Source organism: Ochotona princeps, chromosome 4, assembly GCF_030435755.1.
Source record: "Ochotona princeps isolate mOchPri1 chromosome 4, mOchPri1.hap1, whole genome shotgun sequence".
Lineage (NCBI taxonomy): Eukaryota > Metazoa > Chordata > Mammalia > Lagomorpha > Ochotonidae > Ochotona > Ochotona princeps.
The window spans coordinates 10,914,393-10,928,284 of NC_080835.1; the positions used below are offsets into that span (position 1 = coordinate 10,914,393).

A 13,892-nucleotide genomic window follows, 5' to 3' on the forward strand; every position below is an offset into this window, starting at 1 on the left:
TCCATCCTGAAAATTAAAGCCAAGCAGAAAGCAGCAGTAAGACACCCTACCTTTTTCCCCCAGCAAAAAGGGGGTTGCCATGATCAGCCTATGTTTTTAAGTAAACCAAAAGAGGCAGCCCGCACCACTCACTCGTTTCAAGCTGAGTTCCCTGGGGCATCCAGTAGGATGCCAGGAGTGTCATGTGGAAACATTCAGGCTTTTGCTTAATTTCAATGCCTAGTTCACCTAAATGTTAGGTATTTCTACATCATTAATGTTTCTCTACAACATTTAAAAAATTGTATATTTTTACTTCTCCAATCAAACATGATTAGTGAATTACATTGTCCCTGAAAGATAGTTCGTTCTTTCTGTGTTAATACTTGCAAGTAAGGTCCACGGCTTACTCCTTAATTTCCAACTCAGATATAGAGAATTTGAGCCGTGCCTTCCTGGCGGCCCGGCCAAGGTCATGGATTTCTACAACTTGAGCATTTAACTCTGTCTTGTAAGCACTGACATGTTCTAAACCTCTGGGTGTTCTGTGGTCTTTGGAGTGGTTGCATATGTTGCAAGCAAGCTAACCACTTTCTGGCAAATACTGATTTTCCAGTAACTTCTTTGAAGAATACTGAATATAAGCAATGATTCCCACACCTTTAATGTACTAACTGCCCACCAAAAAAGGACTGTTTTTCACATACTAGCATTTCTACTAACCAAACAGCATAGCAGTATGAACTAAAATAGGGACAAGGGAGCACGCCAAATGTACATCATTTTGAAAGCAACATTTGCCACATCATTCTGCTAAGTTGGAACTTGATGGGGGAGCTCAGAGCCTCTGCGTTCTGAGTCTTGGTATCTTGGGCTGGGAACTGTGGAAGGATTCATCCTGGCTTCTAAAGAATCCACACCCAGTGGGTTATGAGAAATGGAGAGAAAGTCAGGTGGTGCAGGTGGCTTTATGTGTGTTTTTTATTTTTGTGTTCTCATTAGTATCATGGTGATCATACTGAACATGTATTAGGAAAAAAAACCAGCCTGCGAACACCTGAGTCAGGTGAAGGGGCCCTGAAGAAGCGAATCTCTGGGGGTGATGTTGTGGCACAGCAGGTTAACTGCTGCCTATGCTGTTGACATCTCACGTTGGAAGGCCAGTTTGAGTCCTAGCTGCTCCACTTCTGATCCAGCTCCCTGATGATATGCTTGGGAAAGGAGAAGAATATGGCACAAGTACTTGAACCCTTGTTACACGGGAGACCCAGAAGGAGTTCCAGGCTCTTGGCTATGGCCCAGCTCTGTCCTGGACATTGTGGCCCTCTGTGGAGTGTCCCAGCAGATGAAGATGTCCTGTCTCCTCCCTCTCCCTCTGCTTTTCAAATAAACGGTTTTTTTAAAAAGTGAATGTTCGTGATTTTAGAGTGGTGTTCCCCCAAGATGTCTTCTTCGTTTCCTCTGCCATGTGTGTGGTTTACTTCATTAGGGGACAAGGAATCAAGCCAGATCAGATTTGTGGGTGGTAAAGAAAGTTAAAATACAGGAAAGGGACTCCCCCACCAGCATCCAGTGTAAAGACTTGTGGTTGTTTATGGACTCGGAGAGGGAACCCAATGTTGCACAGATAGGTGCCTGCATCTGCAGAAAGCAGAAGGTCAACAGTACATTGCGGTTGTTCATTTGCCATTTATTGTTCTGCACATACACCTCAAGAGCACCAGGTGGCGATGTCCTCTCACAGAGCAACACCAAGGACTTCAAAAACACACCAGTTAACAGAACAATTCACATTAGGACATACATCTGTCCCCGCCCCCAAACTCCCACTGAGATGCTGGGCAACCACAGATAAGGAAAGGGGGCACAGGGGCCCTTCTTGTACCACATGGGCCTCCCCTCAATCCTCTTCATGCACATCACAGTGCAATACCAGGACGAGTACTTTTGACCAATTATAAAACCACAGAGTCCAGATTTTACAAAAAAAAAAAGGTAGAGCAGGAGGGAAATGAAGACACAAAGGCACATACAACCACAGATACACATCTGACCTTTCAATGGATAAGCATCGGTAAGTTTGGTCTCCAATCCTGTTCTCCATCCCTGGGGACTGGCGCAGGGTGAAGCCATGCTGCTGGTGCTAAGACCATGGAAGGAACAGCACTGAATCCACCACTTGGGCCAGGAGAGCACAGCAGGGCTTCTGGTGGGACAATGTCCTGCGTCACAGTAGTCTGCACAGGGCCCTGCTGGTGGCATTCTAGCTGAAACTAAGACCACACCTTTCCAGGCAGGCACGAGAGAAGGAACAAAATATGCCCTTTGCCCAGCCCAGTGTTGGGAGGGAATTGTGGATCTCTTCCGTATAACAGGTCCCACAGGGACAGTGCCACAAGGATGAGGTAGCTCCTACTGAGCATGCCCAGACAGGGAGAGAACAGGGCGCAGACACAATCCACACCCCAGAAAGATTGGAAACATGAAGACAAACTCTCAAAGTGGTTAGGACCACTGCTGCACGGACCCTCCGACACAGTCTCTTTTGGCTGCTCCTTCCCCACCTGTGCCTTCTTCTGCTGATGCAGAGGAGCCAGCCACTCCCCCAGGCTCTGTTTCTAGCAGTCAATGTGTGTTTTCTTCCCTTCCCCACGTCCTAGTGCCTCGTTGTTTTTTTTTTTTTTTTTTCTAGCCAGGAGTGTTGAAGATAGGCATGATACTAAGCCTACCTCGAGGCTCTCCAGCAATCTTCGACACTTGATAAGCTGGCCAAGGATGTGGTCGTGGCATCAAGCACCATAGGAATGCCTCTTCCACTCGATTCAGATGTTTCCTTGTCAATTGTGGCCAGAAATTGCCCCATGGTGCAGGGAGCTCAGGATCTGGGTACTGGTTTGCTGGTGAAGGAATGGTTCCTCCTAACGAAGCTCCCTCTTGTACAGTCAATAAACAGCCCATTAGAGTGAGAGAAGGCTCAACACCCCTGTGTCCTGTCCTCCAGAACAGGGTGATCCTCCGGTGAAGGCACTGCCACACCAGGGCCAGAAGAGCCATCAGCCCAACAGGAAGTTGGCCTCCCATTGTAACACCAGTACCATTTTGAAGGTTCCTTTGCTTTAATTTTTCTAGCATCAAAATCATTTCAAATACTATGAAACACATATGCATATATATACGTTAAACCTCCAGAACATGAGGTATATAAATTCAAATGAGCATCCAGAGGAACTTTCCCCAGACACATAGCTCAAAGAACCCACTATCAAAGGGGCAGTTGGGTTTCCCTTCTTGATCCTTTCTGATCCCCAATTTCTTCTTTAAGGAGAATCAGAGGCAAGAGGCATATGTGGGAGGAATTAGGGCCTGGGGACACAATGAAGATACAACCTGGACCAAATCATAATGGAACTGCAACCAGTTAGAAATGGGCTAACAAGGCTTCCTGTTTGCTCCAAGTCAGTGTGTAATAGATTATGGAGCCCAGCACCATCTCTGGGCTTTAATGAGCAAAGCTGGATGGAGAGACATCAAAGTCATGGTAAAAAGGACTGGGTGGAATTAGCTCTGATCCAGTCCCATCACCTCATCACATCTCCTCCAGCACAGTCCTGTATCCGCCAGGTTTAAGCTTATGATGGGATGGAGTGGACAAAGAGACCACAACTCAACTGCTCAATCCTTCTCAGAACCAGAGTCTGGCATCATGCAAGACAGAATGAGGACTGTGATGGGGCTCTGCCACACCCACACACATACACAGATGGCACAGAGCCCAGTATGGGCTCCAGTCACAGTGACTTGATGAAACTCATGGAATCTTTGAGCTGGTCTGGGATGCGTTGGGAAGAAGGCTACAGGCTCCTCTCCCTGAGGACAGTTCAGATGCTCAATGGATGTAGGCTCTGGTTTGATCAGAGAGGGGCTAGAAACAGCATTGTGGAATGCCAACCCAGAGAGGCATCCCAGAGCCCAACCACCTCAGAGGTGTGAGGAGGAGGGGAGGGTCTGGAGAAGCCCAAGGACCATGATGAGAGTTGATCCGGCTTCCAGAGGTTTCTGACCCTCACAGCAGGAACAGCTTCCTCACTCTACACCGAGGCATCTGACTTCTGACGTTACAACAGGTGAGTGTTTCACCCCTTCATTCCCCAACCTTGCACAGTGAGAGCTCCCTGCCTCCTGTGGAGGAGAGAAAAGTGAAACTCCACTCTCATGTGGAGTGGAAGCAGCAAGAAAGCTAGCTGAGGCCAGGAGCCTTGGGTCTCGTAGGCTGGGGTGTGGAGTGCCCTTGCATGGTCTGTCCCCTGTGTGTGCTGACCATGCCCTTGCTTGGGGCATGTGGAGGGGGTGAGGCTTACTTCCTACCCAGCACCACCAACTCCATGGGAACCAACCCAGCATGGCCTTCATCTCATGCCCCCTTTGTATTGGATGGGGTTCATGAATGACAACACTGTATTCAGTCTATCTCCCCCTGGTTGCTGGACTGAGAGGGGTGAGGGCTAGAGACAAGACAGAAGGGGAGAAGTGGGTATTGAGAGGCCATGGTACCAAATGGCACCTAGACCCTCCTCCCTGTGTGCCCTCCATGGCCCCCTCCTACTTCAAGAGTTTTCCAGCTTCAGTCCTTCTCCTGGGCAGTACTGTCCTCAGAAATGCCCTGGGCAGCCAGTTCAGCCAGCACGTTATCCAGGTAATTGGCATCTGGGTAACCGTGGCCAGTGAGGTTAGAGCCAAACTCTGTCTTGTGGTGGACCTCATTCCAGATGACGGTATCTGATTCCCCCGTGGTGCTAGAAGTACCGATGGCGAAGATGAGGCGGCGATCCCAGGCCACAAGCAGCAGCTTGAGAACCTAGTGGGGCAAATATGGGAGACCCAAGGTGGGAAGTCAGTGTTGCTCGAAAGCTTTCCCTTGGACAACAGTGTCCTTCCTAGGGTCCCACTCCTGTCCGTGTCGTGATGCCCTAAGCAACAGAGTGGCAGGGAAAGGCATTTGAATGTGTAGTCACGTGACCATGAGTTGAGTCTTGGCTTTGTCACTTCCATTTTCTTATTTATTATGATCTATTTCTAAAAGTGTGAGCATTCAGTAAATAAATGTGAGTCCAGTATTCCAAACCACAGACAGCTACAACAGTTCCTAGCTTACCAATGTTCCTCTCATGAACACAATGTTTTGCCCACCTAGTTAGATATTATTGCCGCTCTGTATGTATTAGACACCGGAGGCCTGATGGCACACAGCTATTTGCCAATCCTCACTAACAGTCAAACTAGGACTGAGTCTGGGTTGGTTTAACAGTAAGTCTATACTCTGTTGCCACACTTTCCTCTGTATTAAAGGCCACAGTCAGGGTCCTGGGATGATGCTGACATGAAGCAGTAAGGTGGAGAGCGACTGGGAGGGGAAGGCTGAGGTCCACATTGTAACAAGTTGTAGGAGTTTATGGAGGGAGCCCTGCAGGAAGGGCAGCCCCTGGCAACAGGACTCCAGTTTTAGCTGTAGAACCACACAGCAGAGTCATTTAGCCAAGCGCTGGGGAGCAGGTACCGACACAGAAACCAGGCTGTGGAAGGCAATGAGGCATCAGGGCTGGGCACCATGCATTGGCCTACCATCCCTACTAGTTCTCTCACTGTTTCAAGCTCCCATCATGATGCACTCGGGCCCCACCCGCATCTGATGCCATCAGGTCTATCACAGCTTGCGCTGCAGTAACAAGCCTCCAGGGGCTCTTAATCAGGCTTCCACATGTCCACGTAAATTTCCTTTTTTGGCCCTCACCCTGATTCCCTGGAAAGGGACAGGATCACAGTGGGGTTTCAGGAAGTGAAGACACATGGAGCTGACTGGAGCTGACTACTGGGTCTGAATGTTTATGTTCCTCCCAAATTCAGCTGTTGAAATCCTCATCCCTACCCCCAAGGTGATAATATTAGGAAACAGGTCCTTTGAGAGGTGATTATTATTGCATAAGTTGGACTGGAGCACTTCCAAGTTGGATTAGAGGTCCCTCTATCCCTTGGGTTGTGTCCAAACCCAGCAAGAGGGCACCATCTGGGAACCAGGAAATGGGCCCTCACTGACAGTGCTTCAATCTTCTACTTCTCAGCCTCTAAAATGCTGAGATTAAGACACTATTCTGCAACCTGACTCGCTGACATGCAAGGTGCATGAGACATAAGGGTGCTCAAATTTGTTGCCGACATTCGGAAGGAGGGCTAATTAAAACACACGTCTTGTCCAACATTTTCCCAGAGCTTCCTTTAGGCCGATGTTCTTATCCCTTTTCAGACTATGAAAGACTGTGAAAACCTACTGTTTTTGCTGGTCTCATATATACAATCATGAACATATTTAAAAATTTTTAATGTTAGGGTTCCCAGAACCACTAAGGTCTGATCATGAGCCCTCAGACTCCAAAAACTCAATGACTTGTTCCCTTCGACCTTTTGAGGAAAAACACCCAAGAAATGCACAAGTGGAGAAGCAGAAAATAACCTAGCACCAGTTATAACTTCAGTGTGTTGTCAGACCAGTGATAGCGCTTGTTTAGATGAAGGAGGCCTTACTTCTATATTTCCTTTTTCTTTTTATGCTTTGAAAATTTGAGGAAAGGAGGCCAAGAGATACAGAGAATGACCTCGTATCTGCCGTCTCGCTCCCTAAATCCCTGTGGTAGCCAGGGTTGGGACAGCAACAGGAACAAAGTCAGGAATCGGGGATATAGTCCAGGTTCCCACAGGAGTGGCAGGAACTCAAACACTTGAACTGTCACCTCCTGCCTGTAGGGTCTCCATTGGCAAGAAACTGGAGTCGGGTGCTGCTGCTGGAAGCTGTCCTGCAGAGACAGACGTGAGCCTCTCCGCCACCAGGTGACGAGAACACGCTCCCAGATATCATCCCTGGTCTTAGCTCCAGGATCAGCCTGTAAGACTAACGCTTAGGCAAAGGTTCCTACAACAGAAGGATTACTGTCAATGATCTCTGGGGGGTGGGAACCCCAAAGCCCTGTCTCCATGCATCTGCTAAAGGATTTCTACTCCCATTAGATGCAAACATGAACCATCACCTGTGTGCACCCAGAGTTCAAAAAGACCCAGTGCACTGTGGGAAGCAAAACATCAGTCCCGAACATGCAAAGAAAACCCCACACCTTCTGCCCTTACCTTTCTCCCTTTCTCGCTGTCTGGAAGGTAACAGTGTCGTGGGAAGCCACGGGCACTGAAACTCTTCCCAGGATTTGGATGCTCTGGCCCCTAAAAAGGAAGCAAGGGCATTTTATCAAAACGCTTCTGATGAGTGGAGTAAATTAGGATGATGATGACAGTAATGACAAGCACAGAATCTGCACAGGGAATAGCAGTGTGATAGCCATGTAACACACATGTTTTGCTATCCTTGGGAGTGGACTTAAAGCTGGGTTACCTGGAGCCCTCCCTTGGGAATTTTCTTCCCATTCCTTCAGTAGGAATGATGTGGAATACTTGCCTCCTGGAACTGCTGTGAGTGTTAAATGTGTGTCGTGTCTGGTGCTTAGGAAGAGTTCAGTAAATGTCTGATCTTAGCATCATCATACTTTTGTGTTTAATCATCGTCATCATCATCCATTGCTTGAGGAAAGAAAAAAAAAATTCCCAGAGAACTAAATTACATCAGTGGCTTTGCTAGCTTGAAAGCCCAGGTTTTCTGGGGCACAAATTCTGGATGTTTCACACTTTAGGACCCAGGCAGATGACAAACTTTTCTGAATGATTTCCTTGTCTAACATTTTTTTCTTAAACAATGTGGATTTGGGACATCAGTGACACAAAAATCCAGTAACATGTCAATATCGTCACCCATGGCTGCTTTTGAGGAAAAGAAACTGAAACACAACTGAGCCATAGTCCTCGAGTTCCTTTAAGAAACCTGTGAAAAGCAACCGATTTTCTCCCTGGAATGGTGCGTAATTCCCCTCTCGCTACACAAATTTCCATCTGCTTTTTCTAAGCTCTCCCGAGCCCTGCTTTGGGGATGGAGTCCTGTTCAAAACCTCTAGGTGCAACCAGTATATCCTGATAATCCCATATGGCAATTGGCCCAAGCTTTCACACAGATGACCAGGAAGCGTGCTTTGGCTCAACACATATGAGTGAATAAATGGCCAAACTGCAAGGAAATAGATTTTTCATTTTCTCTTTTATGGAAATGGTTACAGATGATTAAAAAAAGACTTCTCTCGTTTCAATAGTTTTCAAAGTCATGATGGAAGATCATGGATTGTGTGGCTGCCTGAATGGTAAGACAGGTGCCATGGGGTCTCAGACAGATGAAAGAAGTAACAGTGTCTCCCTGGAGATGCAAAATCAGACAGACAGAAACTGCATATTTGTGGAAAATCATTACAAATGTATAACATTTCCATGGCCATGGTTATCACTAAGCCTGGCTGCCTGGCTGCCTGGCTGAAAGGCAACTTCAGCAGTGGCTCTAACTGCTCTGCTCCTGCCTGAGGGGGCCCATGGTGTGGCTGACTCACAGTCTGTAGGCACTGACCCAGCAAGGCTGTGAGCAACCAGGGCCATTACCACCTTGGCTCAGTCCCTGGATTCCTGCCCAGCGAATTAGTCCCTGCAGTGAAAGCAACACTCGAAAGACTCAGCTCCTCACAGAAGCCCAATCCGTGTGGTCCCCAGACTGGGCTGCTAAACAAACATCCTGCTGCTAACTCTGAGCGCAGTCTATGGAACAGTCGTGCTCACCACAGGGGGATGCGTTTCCCTGAAACATGCTGGGGTTCCCCATGGGAGCCAGGGCCTTAGTAGAGGTGGTATTTGGCCATCTCTATACACGAGTGCAGGTTCCCTTTTCCTTAGCCTTGGAAACGGGAAAAGGGCCTGTTCCAAGACAGTTGTCCCACCTGATCTTCACTTGCATTGGTCTGTCTTCTTCCTGTCAATGTCATCTGCTGTGTCTGACTTGTAGATTTGTGTTCCCACCCCTGTTGCCCTGACCAACCTCACAACCATTCCAGAGAACTCTCCTGACTCACATCCAATGGTAATTCCTCACTCCAGTTCTTGCCATGTTCAGGCCCCATCACTAGTTGACTGAAGCTACTGCGGCAGCTTGTTGGATTAACTGCAGTTCTTTTCCCTGGTCATGTCTCACTCTAGCCTGACCGAAGCCTAATCTTATAGTGTCCCGTAATCGTGATCATACATCAACAACCTTCATAGGCTCCCCGAAGCCTGGTCAGTACACTCCGTGGCTCCCAGCCTACCTTGCTGAAGGCCTTCTCTGACCTGGTTTAAAACTTGGCTCACTTCCCAGTTCCAGATCTCCATGTTTCCTCCCCACACCCCCTTTGCCACTCATTGGCTCTTACTGCCTTTGGACATCACCACTTTCTGCTTTCTAGACTCTGTTGTGAACTCCACATAAAAATGCCCTCCATTTCTCCATGTCTCTCAACATTCAGCTACACAGTGCCCTGTAACAGTCTTCCAAAACTCTACCTGGCAGGCAGACAGAAGCCTTCCTCCTTACAAAGTAGGATACTCAAAGGATGTTGGTGACCAGACGTGGAACCCCTGACTAATGTGCAGGTGCAAGGGTTGTCCCCATCCTCACCTCAGCTCTGCGTGTTTGGTGTCCAGTAGTACAGGTGAGTAAATCCAGCTCAGAAAGGTCAAGTGTCTGTCCTAAACCAGTGGTTAATCAAGCCTCACCCAGGAAGCATCAGCCAGTTTTATGAGGCTTTGACAGGCTCATGAATCCACTCTGTCTACACTGACTGCCATAGCTTTTATCAAGGACACCCATCAATGTTTTGTTCGGCAGTTGGATTAGTGAAGTGTGTGTTTCCTTCTCCGGCTGGCTGGCTGGTCCCTCAAAGAAGAATCAGCTTTTATTTAATTCTTCCACAGGAAATCACGCCTTTCTCTTTTATTTCCGCTATCTCACTTGCCACTACTTGAAAGTTGCTTATTTATTTGCTTGCTGACTCTGTTGTTTTTCTGGCACCACTACAAAGAGAACTTCAGGGAGCAAGGACTGACTTGATGTAGCTTATTGTTTCCCCAGCACTTGAAACATCCCTAGATCATAATCCACATTGAAATGCTTGTTAAAGAAGAGATAAAGGACTGGATTGTGAGGCAGTTTCTGGCACCCATATGAGTGTCCATTTGAGTTCCAGATGCTTTTCTTCGAATCCAGCTCCCAGCTAATGTGCCTGGGAAAGCAGTATGAGACGGCCCAAATTACCTAGTCAGCTGCCACCCACATGGGAGACCAGGATGGCGTTTTAGGCTCCTGGATTTGTCTTGGACTAAATCTGATCACTGTTGTAATTTGGGGGTGTGAACCAGAGGAGAAAAGATCTCTCTCTCTCTGAATGTGTGTGTATACAAGTTGTATGTGTGTCTTCCTCCCTGTGACTCTTTCAATTACATAAATAAATCTTTTCTAAAAAAAGAAAAAGTGGTAGAAGACAAGTAGGAGAGAGGAAGAGGGAGAACTAGTAAATATTTATCAAGTGTATGAAGCCACTGTGCACCCTATAACATCCTGAGATCTCTCACCAGTTCTTTTGGAATTGATAAATAAGTAAAAATTTTTAAAGCTTCATCATGTGAAGGATCAAACTGACATATAACAACTATGGGGGATTTTTTTTTTAATCTGTTCATTACAACTGCCTTTTAATGACTCAAAGAGACAAGAAAGACCCACAAAATATCAAAGCTGAGGATATATCAAATTACAGATGCAAATATCACTTGGCAAAGAAACTCTACCTCTAAAGAATTATTCGATAGATACACCCATGTGTATATAAGGTTGCAGCATTATGGCACTATTTATTGTAGCAAAAGACTGGAAACAATGCATATGTCCATCAAATATAGACTGTTGACTATATATTAAAAGACATTTATACAATGGATTATTATACAGACATAAGAAAGAATGAGGAAGCTCTCTGTACCAACATGAAAAGATCCATAGACTGTATTATTCATTGAAAAATACAGGATGCAAAACAATGTGCCCAAAATGTCACTCTGTGGAAAAACAGGAGGGGTGGATGCTATGTCAGTTGCAAATGCACAAAGAACCCTGATGGCGGTATCAGAAAGAACAATGGTGGTTACTGGGGAGGAAGTTGAGGGGTTGAGAATGCACACGTAGGAGGACAAGGGTGGGAAGGAGAGTTCCACAGTATAATATTTTAGCTGCAAAAATTTCAACTTCAAAAGTCTACCCCTGAGGGTGGGCTCACCTGAATGCCAGGGGGGATGCTGTAGATGATGCGGATGGTTTTGCAGTCTGGGTGGCCTGGCAAGGAGTGCGGGATCAGGTGGTACTCCATCTTCCCAGGAGGCTGGGTGCCTGTCTTCACCCCATAGATGGTCTTGCAGGTTGGACACTGCAGACTTCCATCCTGAGAAGGCAAGGCCAGAAGAGCCAGGCTGCAAACTGTGTCGACAATGACCTCTCCACCCAGTTCCAAAAGGTGCCAGAGACAAAGAGGAGAGAAAATGAACCCCAACGAGCATTAGGTCTGAAACTGGCCCAGCTGCTCAGGCCCTTTCTACTCCCCAAAGCAGTAAGAGTTCAATTCCACAAATACCCTCAAAGGCCCTTCTAGCCGACATGAGACATCTCTGTCCTTGAGACAGAGTGTAACTTGCTGGTGTGGGGAAACACACACACACAGCAAATTCATCTAGGCTCTAAGCAGCAGAGGAGTGCAATACACAGCAGGAAACCAGCCAGCTGCTGAGAACAGAAACCTGTTAACAGTAAAGATGCTTGAATCCCACATCAGGCTCAGTGAATTAGAACCAGGAGGCTTCAAAGTATAGTGGTTCCAAATGTGAACAGTGAAGTCAAACTGCCTCTTTGATTCTCAGATCTGCCATCTCTCTCCCTTCTGACCACCTTGGACAAATTAAGGGATCACTCTGCTTTCTTAGGGAGCTAGGAGAAGGGAAATATATGTCTCACTGATTGTTGGGAGGATTAAATGAGACGATCCACAGGAAGCGGTTAGCCATTAGAATCTAAAGTGTTCTGATTTCTGTGGGGAAGACTACCATGCATGCAAGTTTGAAAGCCTTTGCTGTACAAGAGGAGTTCAACACTAATGGGTTGTAGCAAAAGAGGATGACTGTGAGAAAACGGTCCTAGGGGCTGGTATTGTGTTGCAGTGTGCTAGCGCACCACTTGTGACATCAACATTCCAACTGGAGTGCCCGGTGAAGTCTGGCTACTCCACTTCCCATCCAGCTCCCTACAAATGTGTCCAGTGGGAAGAATTACTGGGACTCTTTGTCATCTGTGTGGGAGACCAGGATGGAGTTAGTCATTCCTGGCTTCAGCCTGGCTCTGCCCTAGAAAAACTGAGGAGTAAATCAGAGGATGGAGGATAACTCTCTTCGTTTCGCTGTCTTTCAAATAAAAAGCAGATATGTGCATAAATATATATGTGTATATATATACATATATATACATATATGTGTGTGTGCATATGTTTTCTTTAAATCATCTTTGAAAAATAATCTAGAGGGTGTAGGGTAAGTTCTATATAGATAATTAGAGGAGGGAATGACATCATGGGTTAGGACATTCTAAATCCCACAGCAGAATCTACATCTTTTACGGTTTTTGAGGCCTAAATTTCTGACATAATCAGGAAGAAGTCATTGGCCTCCTTCCATCTGAGAAGAAATCGAGTCACGGCAACATGAAAGGACCCACTGCCACTCACAGCTGGGGAGTCTATCTAAGCCCCCACAGGCCCTGAACCACCCCTCATTGGCCCTGCTTGCAGGAGGGAGAGGGGGACAGAGGTTCTGCCTACAGAGATGTCAAGAGCTGTGGTTTGATAGAGAGAACTGGGCAGGTGCTGCCTGGAGAGGAGGGAGGCAGCCAAGCACAAACCCCATTCCTGGGCTCATGGAAAGAACTGGGGTGAGGAGAAGCCAGGCACACACGGGCAGGGAGAGAGGTCTGTTCGCTGTGCTGTCACACAGCTGGGACCAAAGCTCTCGGGGACATTCCTGCATCTTCTGGAAGACAGAGATCCTCAGCTGAGCTAATGAGAGAGACTTCCACTCAAGTTCTACTCAGTTCATGGAACTGTTGGAACAGCAGGTGATTCAAAGCCCTGGTGCAGAGAGCCTAGGATGGCATTTGGCAGAATGCTCTGGAGACACCATGTAAAGAAAGGCAGAGTGTATAGATATCTCTTGCTAATACTTACTTCAGCTGAATGCTTTTTTTTTTCACCAAAATGGTAATGAGTGTGCTAACAAACCCCTATAAATCCAAAAGGACTTATGAAAATGTAACGTCCATCCAAAACTTCTGGCTCTGGGGTTGGGAAAGTGAAATGTGGGATCTAGATTTACATCTTCCATCCGTGACTGGCATCCCCTAAAAGCCTAGCCATATGGAACACTGAGAAAGAGCCCAAGATTAACACGTTGGGAACTTATACTGTATATAAAGATGAAGGGGGAGGGGGAGAATGATAGTCACAACACAAGGGAAATATCAACTCGAATAATAACAGTATTAACTGAGTCTAAAGCAGGGGTTGTTTTATTTCCACGCTCCAGAGGGAAAATGTCTTCCCAGAGATGATGAACCATCTTGCCCCAGGTCCTGCAGCTGAGAAGCCAGGATTTAGCCGGGTCTGCTGCCTCTTATTGTTTCTCAGACACGAGGCTCATGGAGTAGTCCCCAGGATCTGGATACTTTGGGGAATGAGTAAGAAGCTGGAAGTTATTTGTGAAATCTCCAGGGCAGGTCTGGAGAGATGAGGAGGCTTCACATTCACAGTGAAGAAGGATGACACGTATTCCAGGCACAGGAGAGACCATGAGAAAAGCCAATGACTCAGAAAGATCTCAGA

At 46.9% G+C, this 13,892-nt stretch overlaps 1 protein-coding gene across 1 annotated transcript in view; it reads right to left on the reverse strand.

Moving 5' to 3' along the window:
• Nucleotides 1-2,231: 2,231 nt before the first annotated feature.
• Nucleotides 2,232-13,892, reverse strand: part of DTX4 (deltex E3 ubiquitin ligase 4) — a 31,043-nt gene continuing 19,382 nt past the window's right edge. The window contains exons 7-9 of the mRNA XM_004585279.2: nt 11,253-11,414; nt 7,153-7,242; nt 2,232-4,834 (exon numbers count right to left, since the gene is read on the reverse strand). Of these exons, the coding sequence (XP_004585336.1) occupies nt 4,601-4,834; nt 7,153-7,242; nt 11,253-11,414 (486 nt within the window). The 3' untranslated portion in view covers nt 2,232-4,600. The remainder of the gene's footprint in view (nt 4,835-7,152; nt 7,243-11,252; nt 11,415-13,892) is intronic.